Raw genomic sequence first — 13,817 nt, 5'->3', positions numbered from 1 at the left:
ATATAAGTGAAATGTGGTGCTACCACTGGAAATGGAAGCTGCGGCACTGTCTCTGCTTGTTTACCACGTATATTGTATGTATGCAGCAAGCAGGTAAGTTAGCAAATTATCCTCTTGCTTAAATAAATGGCCTAGGAGTCAAAGTCTGACTAAGGATTATGCTTACGTATGGCTGAATTACATACAATACAAAATTTTGATGAAAGTGATGCATTATAATTATTAATTGTGATTTGATAGCTTGTGTCGTATTTTCTGCTGTCAAACTTTCTTTTTATTGTTTTTCATTATTTTGTTGTTAGTTGCTGTTATCTTTTTCTTTGACCTTGCACTTTGAATTCCTTTTTCCTTTCCTTTGCTTTTACCTTGTTAATACCTGCAACTCATGAATTTCTCCTGATTTTTGAAATATTGCAAGTAATCATGTAGTTCTCCATCCATTTTCCACAGTAATGTGAGTTTGTGCCTGTTGCTTGTGTATTCGGTAACCCTTGCACTTTGTAGAATAACTATAGTATATTTATTATTTTTTAAACTCTTTAATGATTCAATTGATAGAAGCATTCTGTAGCAAGCTGTATAAACATAATATAATAATATATTGTACAGAGCAGGAAGTTTAAACTTAGCATCTTCTTGTTCTGTAGTGACACTTGGACACAGAGTATTGTAATATGTTGTGACTGTTTTCTTTAAACATATGAATGAGAGATTTCATTTACTGAATGTCTTCTCCTAACCAGTAGAGTGTAAAATATTTTAGAATATTTTCCAGCTTTGCTGGAAAAACCTTTGGAGTTTGCTCTGGAGCATAAGAAAATTTTGGAGCAGATTGTAGTGTTCAGCTAATTCCATATCAGATGGGTAGTTTTGCTGTTACAGATTTGCCATTGGAAAGAGTTGCAAAATGAGTGTTAAATATAGAAGGAGCTTCTAGTTTCTTCAACTTTTTTTTTTTTTAAAGAAAAAGTGTATTTTTTTGACGTTTCGGTGCAGTAGCCGTACAGTTGCAGTTTCCAGCTTCATGTCACTTTAATACATATTTTCCTTTTCCTTTAAACTGTGTAGCCAGAAATGTATGTTTGGACTTGATTCTCATCTGTGGCTCAGCTGGCTGATGTCCTTTGTGTCCCTGTGATCCTGTGCCATACATGATCCTGGGCCATGCAGCTGCCACCCTTGGCATAAAATAAACCAACAAAAACTGCTCTAATATATGCTAGCTGTTGTGGGCTGATGTGTGGTGACTGGACTATTAAGGCCCGAGAACATTTAGTCTTTGTCAGTTCCTCTTGATAAGAGTATAGTTATCAGAAGTGGAAGTGATAAGTCCCATAGAGTAGAAGTCCCATAGACTAGACTAACCAGTATGCTGAGGATAGGGAAAGCCATATAAAAGCTTGTCTCTGCATTCTGCTAATCACAGCATACCATTTGCTTCTTGTGCTGGTACTGAAAAAGTTGATGGGTCAAGAGTCCTATGCCAAACTCTAAGGTCAACTTCTACAAAAGCTTATATGCCTGTGGCTAATTACTTCAGTAATAAACTGATTTGTRCTATTGGAGAGGTAAAAACAGCCAAAGTGTTCTAGATAATTGGGTCCTTTCTCAGGCACTCATTTGGCATGTAGAAGACCCAAACCCAGTCTCTGATGAAAATCAGATCAGAGACCTGAACCTGAGTCTTTTACATCTCACATAAGCACCTGGGGGCTCTTTCTTCCTCTCTTCAACTGGAAAATTATTTGAAATCTTCAAAACTTCCAGTAAATGGAAAAGACGTGTTCCTATCCATCTGAATGATGAGTAGATAAATAAGGTAAGCTAGAAAAAAACAGTTTCAATAGACAAATGTGTTTACTGTTGAACCCTGAAAGAGATCACAGGCAGTTTACTATTAACACTCAAATGAAATGAAAATGAGACTTTTGCAGCAACCTGTCATTTGGCAGTATTTATCTGCAGAGCCTTAGGTTTCTTTTTTTTTTTTTTTTTTTTAGCATGAAAACATAGATTATAAACCATAGCTGCAAAATTTAGTCTTTTTACATTCTTTTTCATAGAGCAAGGCAGACAAGGTGGGAAACACTACTGCTTCTATGTTTTCTTTTGTTTTGTTTCCTTGAAAGGTACTGGTCAGTTTGCCTGTGGATTCATATGGTATTCGTAATCTCCCTGGCAGCTTAAACATTACTGAAGTTACTGTAGAAATATCATAAAACCTGACATTCATCCAGCTTCACTAGTGAGCTGTAAGCTCAGAAAGCTATTGGGGCTTATTGAGCTTTGCCTAGAGGAGGTTACATACAAAGGAGGATTAAGATCATCAGAGATAGGTTTTATGGATTATTTGTGGGGTCATACATAAATGCTAAAGCAATAATTTTATAGTTTAACTTGAGAAGAACTACAAGGCTTGGCCTGCTTTCAGAAACAAAGGTTAGGAGAAGGATTACACAGCAGAAAACTTAGAAAAGCAGCAGAATGGTCTGTGAAAAGAATATTTAGCCATGAATTTCTACATTGTGTCAGCTGCTGTTTATGGTGACAGGCTCCTTTTTCTGAAATGAACAGGTAAGGGCAAAGTACTTACAAGAAAGTGCAGTCATGAAGTGTAATTGCAAAATATAGGTCTGATAGCTCAGAGGAATCAATGAATAGACTCTGACGCTTAAACAGAAAGAAATGATAAAAATAAAAAAGAAATAAAAATATAGTATGTATTATAATTAAAATCTCAACAGCCTTAACTGTTCTGGCATACTGGCTTCAGGTTATATGTTGTGATTTGGGGATAAAATTACAAAGGAGAGTAGCTCAGTAAGCAACTTAACAGGTTTCAGTCCTCGTCTGTGGTGTAGACGTGCCAGATGGCCTTGAGTGAGTCACTTTACTCAGCTATATCTCAGTTTCTCTGCCTATAACAATATGTCTGGCCTCTCGTGTAAAGAGCTTGCCTATCTTCCAGCGAAGYGCTGTTTAGAAGCTATGATGTTGGGATAGTGATGTTTCAAGCAAAATTAGGTTAAATCCACTTTAATCTGAGATTCAGGCATGCCTGATTTTTTGCTTGTATGTACATTTTGATTGTTTAAGAGATCCCAAACGAGAACCAAAAGAGTGAACAGAGCTCTAGAAACCATGACCAGTGAGGGCAGAAGGATGTTTTTGGTCTAGAGGAGGCAGAATGGGATTACATAATAACTTCAAATATTAAAAAAGATAGCTGCAACAGGAGGGAATAAATTGATCTTTCTGATATGTGGAAATAACAAAAAGAATGGATTTAAATTATGGCAAGATAAATTAGGGGAGGAAATCTCATCAAAAGGTAAAGATAGCAGTGGTGTAGATTGCCAAAGAAGACTGGGGAGTCTCAGTCCTTGAAATTTTATAGTACTACCTGTCAGGAATGGTTTAAATCTAAATTGTTCTTTCCTTGGGTGGAGGAATAAATTAGATGATTTCCTAACTTCCCTATTTTCTGTAATGCTAGGCTTCCTTAATCTTTGCCCTATAGAACTCTATTGTGTTTCAAAATTTGGGAAATCGAGAGATCCATTGGTAACAGAGGTGGAAATTACACGTTGCCCAATATGACTGTGCTTTTGCTGAGCCTACGAAATTATACTGATATTTGTCCTTTTATAATAGCCTCCCTATCTTAAATAAAGAAGCAGCAGTTCAGTAGAGAAGGTAAAAAAACAGTTGCTTCAAATGTGTATAGCCTCTCAACAATGTTCAGTTTAGTACCCCCTTGATTTTTTTTTTTCCCCTCCATTTTCATAGGTACAGATGCATAAAAAAGTGTGTAATGTTTTAGGATGGAACTATCATCTGGTTTTGAATGTCCCCTGTATTGTAAAACAAGAGCAGCACTGAAGTTTTCTGGGTGACCTTAAAGGCACTTTTCCAATTTGCATGTTTGCTTTCCAGTTTAATTTTTTACCATCTTGTCAGTATTGAATTTTCAGGTTTTTGAATGTTTGTGCTTTTTGAGGAGATCACAATATCCTCATAAGAGTGTTTACCTTCTTATGTAATCAATAGATATTTTAAATTTTGCCTACCATGTAACCATATTTAGTTTTATTCAGGATATGGAAAATGTGTCTTTTAATAAAGCCATAAATACATTTTCAACTCCTTTTACACTATTTCTGCATTATACCCTGGCCTGCTGTTACCACAGAATTACTATGTCTGCAGCTAGTATCAGAGTCAGTGTTAGTCCTTTTGTTCTTCCATTAGTAAAGTGCACTGGTGTCAGTAGTCATATCTCAATGTCCTAAAGGGGTTTTTAGTTAATCCCCAAGGGCTCGCCAAAGGATGAGTTTTAATTCCATGTCAGCCCCTGAACCTTTCATTCTGTTTTTAGTGGTGATTCGAAGCAAAAAATTATATTATTTTCACTTGTCAGGAAAAGAGGGGAGAGAGAAGAGTAGATCTGGAAGGGCATTCACCCACATGGCTGATACAGTCTGCCATGTGAGATCATGTGTGTCTGTCATGCTCCATAATCGGGCCTGTATAGATAAGGGAGGGATTAAAGCCCTCCCTTGTTCATGAGAGGGTTTCTGAGTGACCCTGCAGGCTCAGGAGCCTCGTGAGAGATGGGAAGGGAATAACGGTGGGAAGCGATGTTAATGTTGGGAACATGGTGGGAAGCACTGCTAATGTGCTAGCAGCAAGAGTTAGTTGTCACATCGCCTTCTGAGAAAAATGGATTGAGTTTTATCTTGAACTTCCCAAGTCAGGAAGTGTGTTTTCACCGCAGTTCTGGCTGCCTACCCCAGGCAAGGGCCAAAGATCCTATCACTGGGTGAATGATGGAATAATTGTCAGCACATTTGCTTATCTGTCTCTCTCTTAGCCTGTGTGCAGTAGGAATCAAAGTGCCAAGACATTAGCCACATCAGTCAGCGCAATCCTCCTGGATGACTAGGAAGCAGGGAATGTTTTTATAACATTATTACTGACGCTTTGTGAAAACTCTTTCATGGTATCCCTGGGGTGGGAATGGGTGTGCATATATTGTCGTGGACGGCAAAGGTAATTGAAAGCTTTGTCACCGACTCAGATGTAGAAATTCATGTTTCTGAACATTGTGAAAGGCTCACAAAACCTGAAAAGTTTTAAAGAAGTATTCAGTCTTTCAATTTCTTTCCCTACATAGGCATCATGTGTAGTTGAGAGATTAGCCAGAAGGAATCTGGAAATTTAATGAATAGCTCCAAAGCATTTTCATTCTCTCCCCTTTCCCTGTCAGTCTCATTTCATATTTTGGTGTAGTTTAAGCAAACAAATCAAAAGCAATCCTTTATGTTCTGTCTACTTAATATCCAAATTTCTGCTGGTTTAAGGCATACGTTTAGAATTTGTGTTCGGGTAAGTCTCGCAGCGAAAAAGTCACTGGTTGGCTTTCTTATGTTTCCCTTACTTGACAGCTAATTAATGCGAAAGTAAATTACTGTTGGAGTGAATTTCACAGGAAGCTGCTTCTTACTACCTCTGTTTACTTTCTTAGCTATAATTTTTTGATGGCGCTGATGATTATCTTCCCTGTAGTGTTTGAACCTCATTCCATTAATTGTAACTATGTTGCATTATAAGCATAATGATTTTCCCCTCCTGGGAAACCTGTAGCCAAAAAGGAAATGGAATATGGTCAAATACCACAAAAATTCAGAGCTGACTAGAACCTTATCTTACAGAGTCTGTGCATTCTTTTGTTAGAATATGGACAGAAGAATATACCTTTCTTTAAAGAGTATGACTTTCACTAAAGAAAGAATATGCCTTTCACTAAAGGTCACATCTCTGACATGCAAATTTTTACAATCCTTTTTGCCCGATTTTTTTTCTTTTCACTGTTAAAAATCAGAAACAGAGACAAGTGACAATTTTTCAGTATTGCCAGTTTGTCAATATTGTCTATGATAATGGGCAGTAAAGTATCCAATTCAGTGACAGATCCAAGAATAGACACCAAAATGACACATGGCCAACTGGACTGTGCTTTACAAAAGACTGTTTCTGATAGAGGTTATTGTGTAAAGAAATTCATTCTTTACTGTATTTGTTAGTTGTTCTCAATAAAGTGAATGAACATTTTAGAATAAAACTTGCTTCTGTTTTATTGAAAGATTCAAGCCTTTGAGAATCTCACTTTTTTCTCCTGTGGTTTAGTAACATGAGAAATGTCGCATCATGAAGTAGAGCTCTTAGTTAAGAACAGGACAGTTTTCCAGATAATAGTCCTGTACATATAAATCTAGCAATCATGTCACATGCATTTTACTGCATCACATGCATTTTACTGGACATTTCTTAAAACTAATAAAGGGTAATTAAAACTGTTGATTTCGTATACCAGTGGACCTTTTAGCAGTAAATGGTTAGTATTGTAAAGTCAGTGTTTGTCTACTAATAGCAAGTGCTGATCTTGCACATTTCACATGCATCTGGTTATGTTCATGAGGATTTCTGTAGAAAATTGATTTGTTTACTTAGTGGGAATCCTTAAGTGATTTGCATAAGGTGTGACATGTAAATGGTCACTAAATCAAACCCTCAGCTATCAGTGTCTAATACCTGAAATATTAACATCCATGTTTTTATTGCAACCACAACAGAGGTGTCTGAGATAGACTTGCCCTAGTGCATTTTATGTGGACAATATTAAAATGGATATTAAAAAAGACTTATTTTTTCCTATTTCTTGTAAAATAGGAAGTGAAGGAATCTTAATTACAATTTAGTAAATGCTAAAAAAATAAGAAGACCCACCCAGAAAATACATGCTCATTAAGATTTTGTGTAAAAATACCTCCAAATAAATAATTCACCAATGCTGATTCAGAATTTCTTGCACTCCACAGATGTGTGAGGAAAAATAACGTGTTTCAGGTATAGACTGTAAACATTTTCTACAGAGTTAATTAAAATATTAGTGCGATACACTGATAAATTACATGAAAGAAATACATCCCTTACTATGATAAAGTGAACCAAAACCCACTTTTCCTACTCTAAACATGATAATATAGGCACCCAAATCAATGTGCAGGCCAGGGCTCCCAGAAACACCTCTTGTTTTGGCTGCATTCAGTGTTGCTTGATCTGCCCAGTTCCTGCAAATGACAAGGTACGCTCTAACTCTTGCTGCAGTACAGGAAAATCAAGTGCATAATTCATAATTAGAATTCTGCTTGTATAGTCAGACACCTAATATCATGTACACTTATTCCTTTTATTGGCCTTCTCCTGAAGAATCAAGCTCTTTTTCACTCTAAACCTGACTCTAGTCGCCAATTTGTGAGGCCACTATAAACTTGTTCCTCTTGTGCTCCTTTTTTCTTTGTCTTTCATTTTGCGGCTTTCACCCCATTGTCTGTCATATGGGACAACAGCAGCTTGTGTGGTGTATTCACTGCTCTCTTCAGTTCCTCTTTTTGGAACAATTTTGCTAATTGTCCTCAAGATCCCTCCCCTCCCCCGAACATGCACACCAATTCCCATTTTTTGAATTTCCCCTCTGTGATTTCTGAACATCTTCTCACCTATTTACTGGTTTGTCCAAATTCTAGCGTAGCAAGGAGTTGTTTTTGACAGGAGACCGCACACACCACAATGTAACTGCAATGGTAGCTCAGATTGCTGAATACTACAAAACTACAGCTGTGTCAGTTAAAAGGTATAATGTTTAATATTCTACAGAAATGATAGCAGGACATATTTTCAGAGAACATATTCCTTAAAAATTCTTGTAGACTGGAAAAGTGCTGGTTGGAAAAATATATCRGTCAATTAGAGAATGATAGAAAGTTAGGTCCCGTTCTTAAAAACACTTTCTGGATATCCTCAAAGTAGTTCAACTGTCCTCCAATGCATCATAAAAAGTGCTTTATTTAGTGCTAAATGTCCTCAACAGTTAGCTCTTGCAGAACACAGAGTGGGACCATGAAAAGATCATAACACAGCTAACCTAATTTTTGAAAGGATACAGTGCAACCGGAGTTTTTCCAATTCCTGCTTTTTCCCTCATGAATATGCTTCTTAATGGGTGTCAGACAGAAAACTGCAACTCCCTATCTTGAACAGAGTTTGTTTTGTTCAGATACATGCTCTGGCTTCTCGCAGTTCTTCTAATTAAGAACTGTGCAGTGACAAATCCATACTATGAGGCTGAAGTCATTTTTTATCAGAACTTGCTTTTTAGGTGGAGAAAAAGACCTCATGGTTGAAGTTATCACAGAAACATTTATGCAAGTGACACAGTTCTCAGTGATTTTTTTGTTTTGTGGTTTGAGGAGTCAGGGTTTGTTTCTCATTGTCTTGAATCTACAGGAAACGCTTATGAACAGGTTTAAATTTTGTATCTTTACTATTTTTCCTTCTCAGTCTCTGTGTATATATTTTTGAATTCCAAAGTRTGCTAGTCATATATCATACTGCACTTTACAGAAACTGGCACCATTCAGGGAATCATGAAGTCATCTTGCCTGCTGAATCATTAAGCATATGCAAAGGAACAACAATTTTGTTTAATGCCTTTTCTATCGAAATCTAAAATAACCAAGAGTTCTCATTCTGGCTATGGGTATCCTCATGTCCAGTGTTTCAAACAACGAATCCCCCAAATTGTGTTTCAATCTTCTTGGGTTTTAACATTTTTCAGAAAATTGTTATATTACACCGTATCATGTCTGTAATATATGTACAAAAATAAAAGGCAAAAGTGCTGGTGTTGAACAAAGGCATCACTGGTACAATGAATTAAGTCCTAGTGTTCTTTTTTTTCTTAAAACTCGTTTGACTGATAATAGTATTTAAGGAAATGGAACTATAAAGACGATGAAATCCCCTCCCCTTCCATACATAAATGTGGTACATCAAATTTGCTTTGTGCACCAACTGCTSTAGTTACAGTTTATCATGTAACTAGATCATAAAAGGCCTTTTTCTTTGACCTGTCAGATTTTGGTAGTGTATTGTTTCCAGGATGTCATGTATTTTGATCGTATTTTGGTTTGTGTATATTTCTGCCAAAATCTTGTCACTTAAACTGGCAAAGGCATTGTATAGCAATACCACCACCACTAAGGCCACCCCTCTGTCTGTCTCTGTGTAAGGGATGTGTGTTTTGTTAAGCTGATTATTCCTTTACATTACAAATGCATTGCATTTGATCCTTCCATGTTCTTAGAAGGGTTTCAGTGAAAGTTAAAGTGGTTGAAGTAGCACTGATACACTAGCAAATTTATCTGTTAGGTGGCACATCACTATCAATAGTACTGAGAATTAAAAAGACACACATCTTTCTCTATGTGCATCCACTCCCTCTAATCAGAAACTTCTCAAATATTTTTCATGTGTGCATAGTACCAATGAATGGTTTCTAAATCCGTTACCAAACACTAGTAACAGAAGTCACCTGCAAATAATATATGTCTGGCTTAGTCAGCTTTTTTTGTTTTGGGGTGGTGTTCTTCCCCTCCCCCCTGGTGTTGACCTACATGATACAATTATTCTCTTTTAGGCAACTCCTGTAGTTACTGACTCCTTTGACTGTGCGCAATATAAGAGTATCTGAAGTTGTTCCCTATTGTTTATAACATATCATTATTGAGAGACTGGCAATTTAATTATATGATCATTAGCTGACCTCAAGAGCCTTGGGAAAAAATTGACGTTTCCCTTGTGCTTGGCTGACTAGCACATCATAACAATGGAATGTATCAAACACTAGAAATGTAGCTGAGTAGAGTCTTCCCAGCTATTGTTTTCAAAACATATATGTTTCCTCATTATCTCAGTTTTCTGGTATAATATTTGGAATTTGAAGGAAGACAATTACCAGGTTTATTTTTTTATTTGTTTAAAAAAAAAAAACACTTTTTTTTAAGATAAAAAGAGATGGCTCTGTGTGGTTTTTTTTTTTAACAAAGTAGTGAATAATAAATTTCTTACTAACAAAATGACTGAAAAGTCATTAAAATAAATTCATAGAAAGCATGCTGTTTGCTTTCTGATATGTTTAGGAATACTGAAATTGAGACAGACCTGCTTTAACCTTGCAATAGTTTTACACAACTTTTGGAATAAAATGTCAAAAAAAAACTTCAGTAAATTTTCCTCTRTATATAGTTTGGATGTTCCTCCATTTTTCTCCTAGTCTAGATTGCTTAGCACTGGTTTTATTTGGTCCCACTGAAGTCAGCAGAAGTTTTACTGCCCCCTTGAATAAAAGCCAAGTTACACCACTGTTGAGCGCTTTTGAAAATCCCTCCCTAAATGCCCGAATAGAAACTATTTGTAAGTTGATGTCTTGGCCAAACAATGTTATGTCAGAGGAAACCAAAGTTCTGTTCCATCCTTTTAAAAGATTTAGCCTGCATGGTGCTACAGTTCCGCTATTCAGTGATCAGAAAGGAAAAAGGCTTAGAGGACGAAAGACGAGCTGCTGTGTACACTTGGCAGTGATTGTATGTTGTAACTTGTGTTTTTTTTCTACAGATTACTGTGATCTCATCCAGTAATGTTTGAAATGGAAGAGTTTTGTATTCTGCTTTTCACCTGTATAATCCGCATGTCATGTGATTCCCGACTTGGTACTTAAGATTTGACATGAGCTCCAGCTAAAGACTCAAATGCACAAACTCTGTTGGAAGTGCTGATATTTAAAGACCTTGTCTTTCAACTCTATTAAAATTTTATATAGGATGCTGTACCATACTGCCTTGATTTTGAGCGCCTCAGATTTCCAGTGAAATGAGAGGGGAAATTTCCAGGGAAATGAGAGTTCTCAGCACTCCCCAAAATTGAGCCAAGGGGAAGACAGCATTTTTGATGTATGTATGTCTGGCTGTTTCTGGTCACAAACTGTGTGCTGATTCCTATCACCCTCTTTTCAGGTAGGTTTGATGCATCCTATTAGTCACTGTTCAGTAACTGGCAGAGCCAGTAAAGAAATCCTGTGAGTCCATGCATCTGCATCTTGCTTCTACCTACCCATCCATCCGTAGTACAGTTGTTTCTAATCCTAACACACAGAGGCAAGCTTTCTTTTCCCTCCTTAAATGGATTAATTTTGGTTACATTGATGCAAAAGATCTGTTGAGGTTTCATAATACTTTTACTACAGTGTGTGTTTCTAGTGAGAAGACAGTCCAGGCTGGCCAGAGTTTTAATCTTTAGAGTGAGGTCTGCAAAGCTTCTTATCTTAATCAGCTACTGTGTTTATTCTCTTGAGATATGTGAAGATCTGAAGAAAAAGCTTCCATAAGCAGGGATCAAGCCAAACTACCAAAAAAAAAAAAAMCCCTAATCTTTTAGCAATTCATGCTATTTCACATTAGACTTATATTAGCTTTCCATTACATAATTCACTGTAAGGAATGATACAAAGCAACAGCAGAATGGAAAATAAACTTGCACATTTTAAARGCAAAAATAGGTCTTAAACTAGAATCTGGTCATCAAAAAACGAACTTTGTGAGTCACAAACATAAGTTATTTAATAGCAGTTGGTGGAAATTAAAGAAAACATTATTTTTTCTTGCCAAGAAGCTCTTCTGTGATACTTACAATTCGTTCTTTATAGTTTGCCTTAATAAAATTGTCTTCATGTTTGTGGTTCAGGGGTTTTTTTAGGCCTCATAATAGTTTTCAAAAGTAGTCCTCATTAGTCCTTTTGTATTATTCCTCATAAAACATATGGTGTTAGAACATAAACTGAGAAGTATATATTCAAATACTGACAATGATAAATACTATCTTAATCAAGTGCTATGCAAGTATACTTTCCACGGCCAAGGCAGTCTATGTGTTGAAGAACCAGTTACCTGAAATGCAAGGTGATGAACTATGCCATTCGATACAGATGTTGGGCTGCATTTATAAATTTGTCACGGAAGACCAATGTGCAGTCAAAATACTGATTTAGTGAACATGCTTTGGACCTTTGTTGGGGTTATTGTGTATATAAACGTATACAGAGTCTTCAGAAAGTTTAACACTTTTCCTTCTGTGTTTTTAAAATTATAATGAAACTCCATGATGGTTATCCCCTTCAAATTATAATATAAACACCAAATAGTACTAATAGTGATCTTTTATTTTCTGCATGTAGTGTGATCTGTTATAAATAAACTAAAAATAGTTAGCATCATTAGAAGCTCCTGGAGATATAGTGTGTGGATGAAGGATTGACCAGTTACCCTATGCTTGTGTACCACCATAAATAATGTTTTTTGACTTGTTCTTTTGCACTGCCAAAATACAATTTATATTAATTACATGCAGATAATGCAAACATGTCCATAACCAAGACTGATAAAAATGTCTATAAAACATTATATATTTACAGTGCAGCTTAGACTTTATTAAAGGAAATTTTGAGCTAAATTTTTGGAACAGCTTAAGGACAAGTGTCCATATGGAAACACATTAATATGTATTTGTATTGGATGGTGCAGATTGATCTCCTGATCTCTGTGAGTGCTGACAGATTTATAAGTTTAGCTCAATAGCACAGAGCCTTTGTCCACACTTTAAGGAAATTATATTCTTGAGTATGGGCAGTTTTGGTCATGGAAAAAATATCTGTATGAAACTTGAATGAGTAATGTTTTTCATTGTGAGCACCTTTTTTTATCAGCAACAATGTCAGAGATTTGAGTGAATATCCAGACTGCCAATTACATGGAAATTTAGATTGGTTCAGCTGTTCATTTTCCTTGACATTGCCATTTGCCTGTAATTTAGCTTTTCAAAATTATGGCTAAGTACCTCTATTTCTGAAATTTCACATGGTATTAAATGTTTCTTTCTTGTCTGTTACTGCTTCAAAGTACAGAACCCTTCATTCCCACTAACTTGGAGAAAGATGGCTTTTTTACTGTCTAATCATTCCCTCTCACGTGGAGGTGAGGAAAAGATTGAGATTCAGATAGTGAAGCAAAATAGAGAATGATAATCTAGTATTAACACTTGTTGCTTCAGATGAAATGTCAGAGATCTGTGTGGTAGAAATAAAGGCACCASTGCTGTGAGTTTCCTCTGATTGTCACACAATGGCATTTTTAAAAGTTTGATTTATTTTAAATAACAGAAGAAAAGCCTTATAAAAAATGCTATTAAGAAAATACTAAGGTTTGAAAGCCAGCAATTCAATAACTCAGAAACAACAGAAGTGAAGAATTCAGGTTGCCTCTGCAACTTTTACTTGGTCTCCAAATTCACGTCCATTATGATGACGCAGTTTTTAATTATGCAGTCGCATGCTTTTTGTCATTGGCCTCCAGCTTTGCACAGAGCACACAACTGACTTGCTGTGAGGATTCAAATAATATGTTTTGTAAGGCCTTTGCTTAACGTGTGGCCAGAGTTTGAATATTTAAACTGAATGAGGCGTGGGGTTGCCAGAGGATCTCAGGGCCAGGGCAGCTGAATGCAGCTGTAGAAATGTAAATGGTATCTCTGTCTCTTGCTTGCTAGGGTGCTGAGCAAAGTATTTTCCTAGGCTGTCTTTTATGTTGCTCATTTTCTATGCCTAATTTGAAGCTGTAGTGTTATTTTCACTTACTGTCGTAATTGAAGTGAATAGGAACTGCGTTTGTGTACATTAGCATCTGCGTAAACCCTTAAGAAATTAGGTCCTGTGAGTCTGAAACTGACACATGTAACATCAAAGGATATTTTCATCCAGATCTCTATATTACCCCACTATCCTACTATAAAATGAAGTTAAGAATCCTCCTTACCTTACAGTCACATTGTAAGCTTTTAATTAATAACTGCTTGTGAAACATTCA

General features: G+C 36.3%; 1 protein-coding gene across 1 annotated transcript in view; it reads left to right on the top strand.

The window, feature by feature from the left end:
- The first annotated feature begins 8 nt into the window (after window positions 1-8).
- ADGRG6 (adhesion G protein-coupled receptor G6) overlaps window positions 9-13,817 on the top strand; it is a 113,592-nt gene continuing 99,783 nt past the window's right edge. Inside the window, exon 1 of the mRNA XM_026088877.1 lies at window positions 9-93. Coding sequence (XP_025944662.1) covers window positions 12-93 — 82 coding nt within the window. The 5' untranslated portion in view covers window positions 9-11. The remainder of the gene's footprint in view (window positions 94-13,817) is intronic.

Source organism: Apteryx rowi, unplaced genomic scaffold, assembly GCF_003343035.1.
Source record: "Apteryx rowi isolate R43461 unplaced genomic scaffold, aptRow1 scaffold_792, whole genome shotgun sequence".
Taxonomy (NCBI): domain Eukaryota; kingdom Metazoa; phylum Chordata; class Aves; order Apterygiformes; family Apterygidae; genus Apteryx; species Apteryx rowi.
The sequence above is the reverse complement of the archived record's forward strand: the minus strand, read 5'-3'. Positions and strand labels throughout refer to the sequence as shown.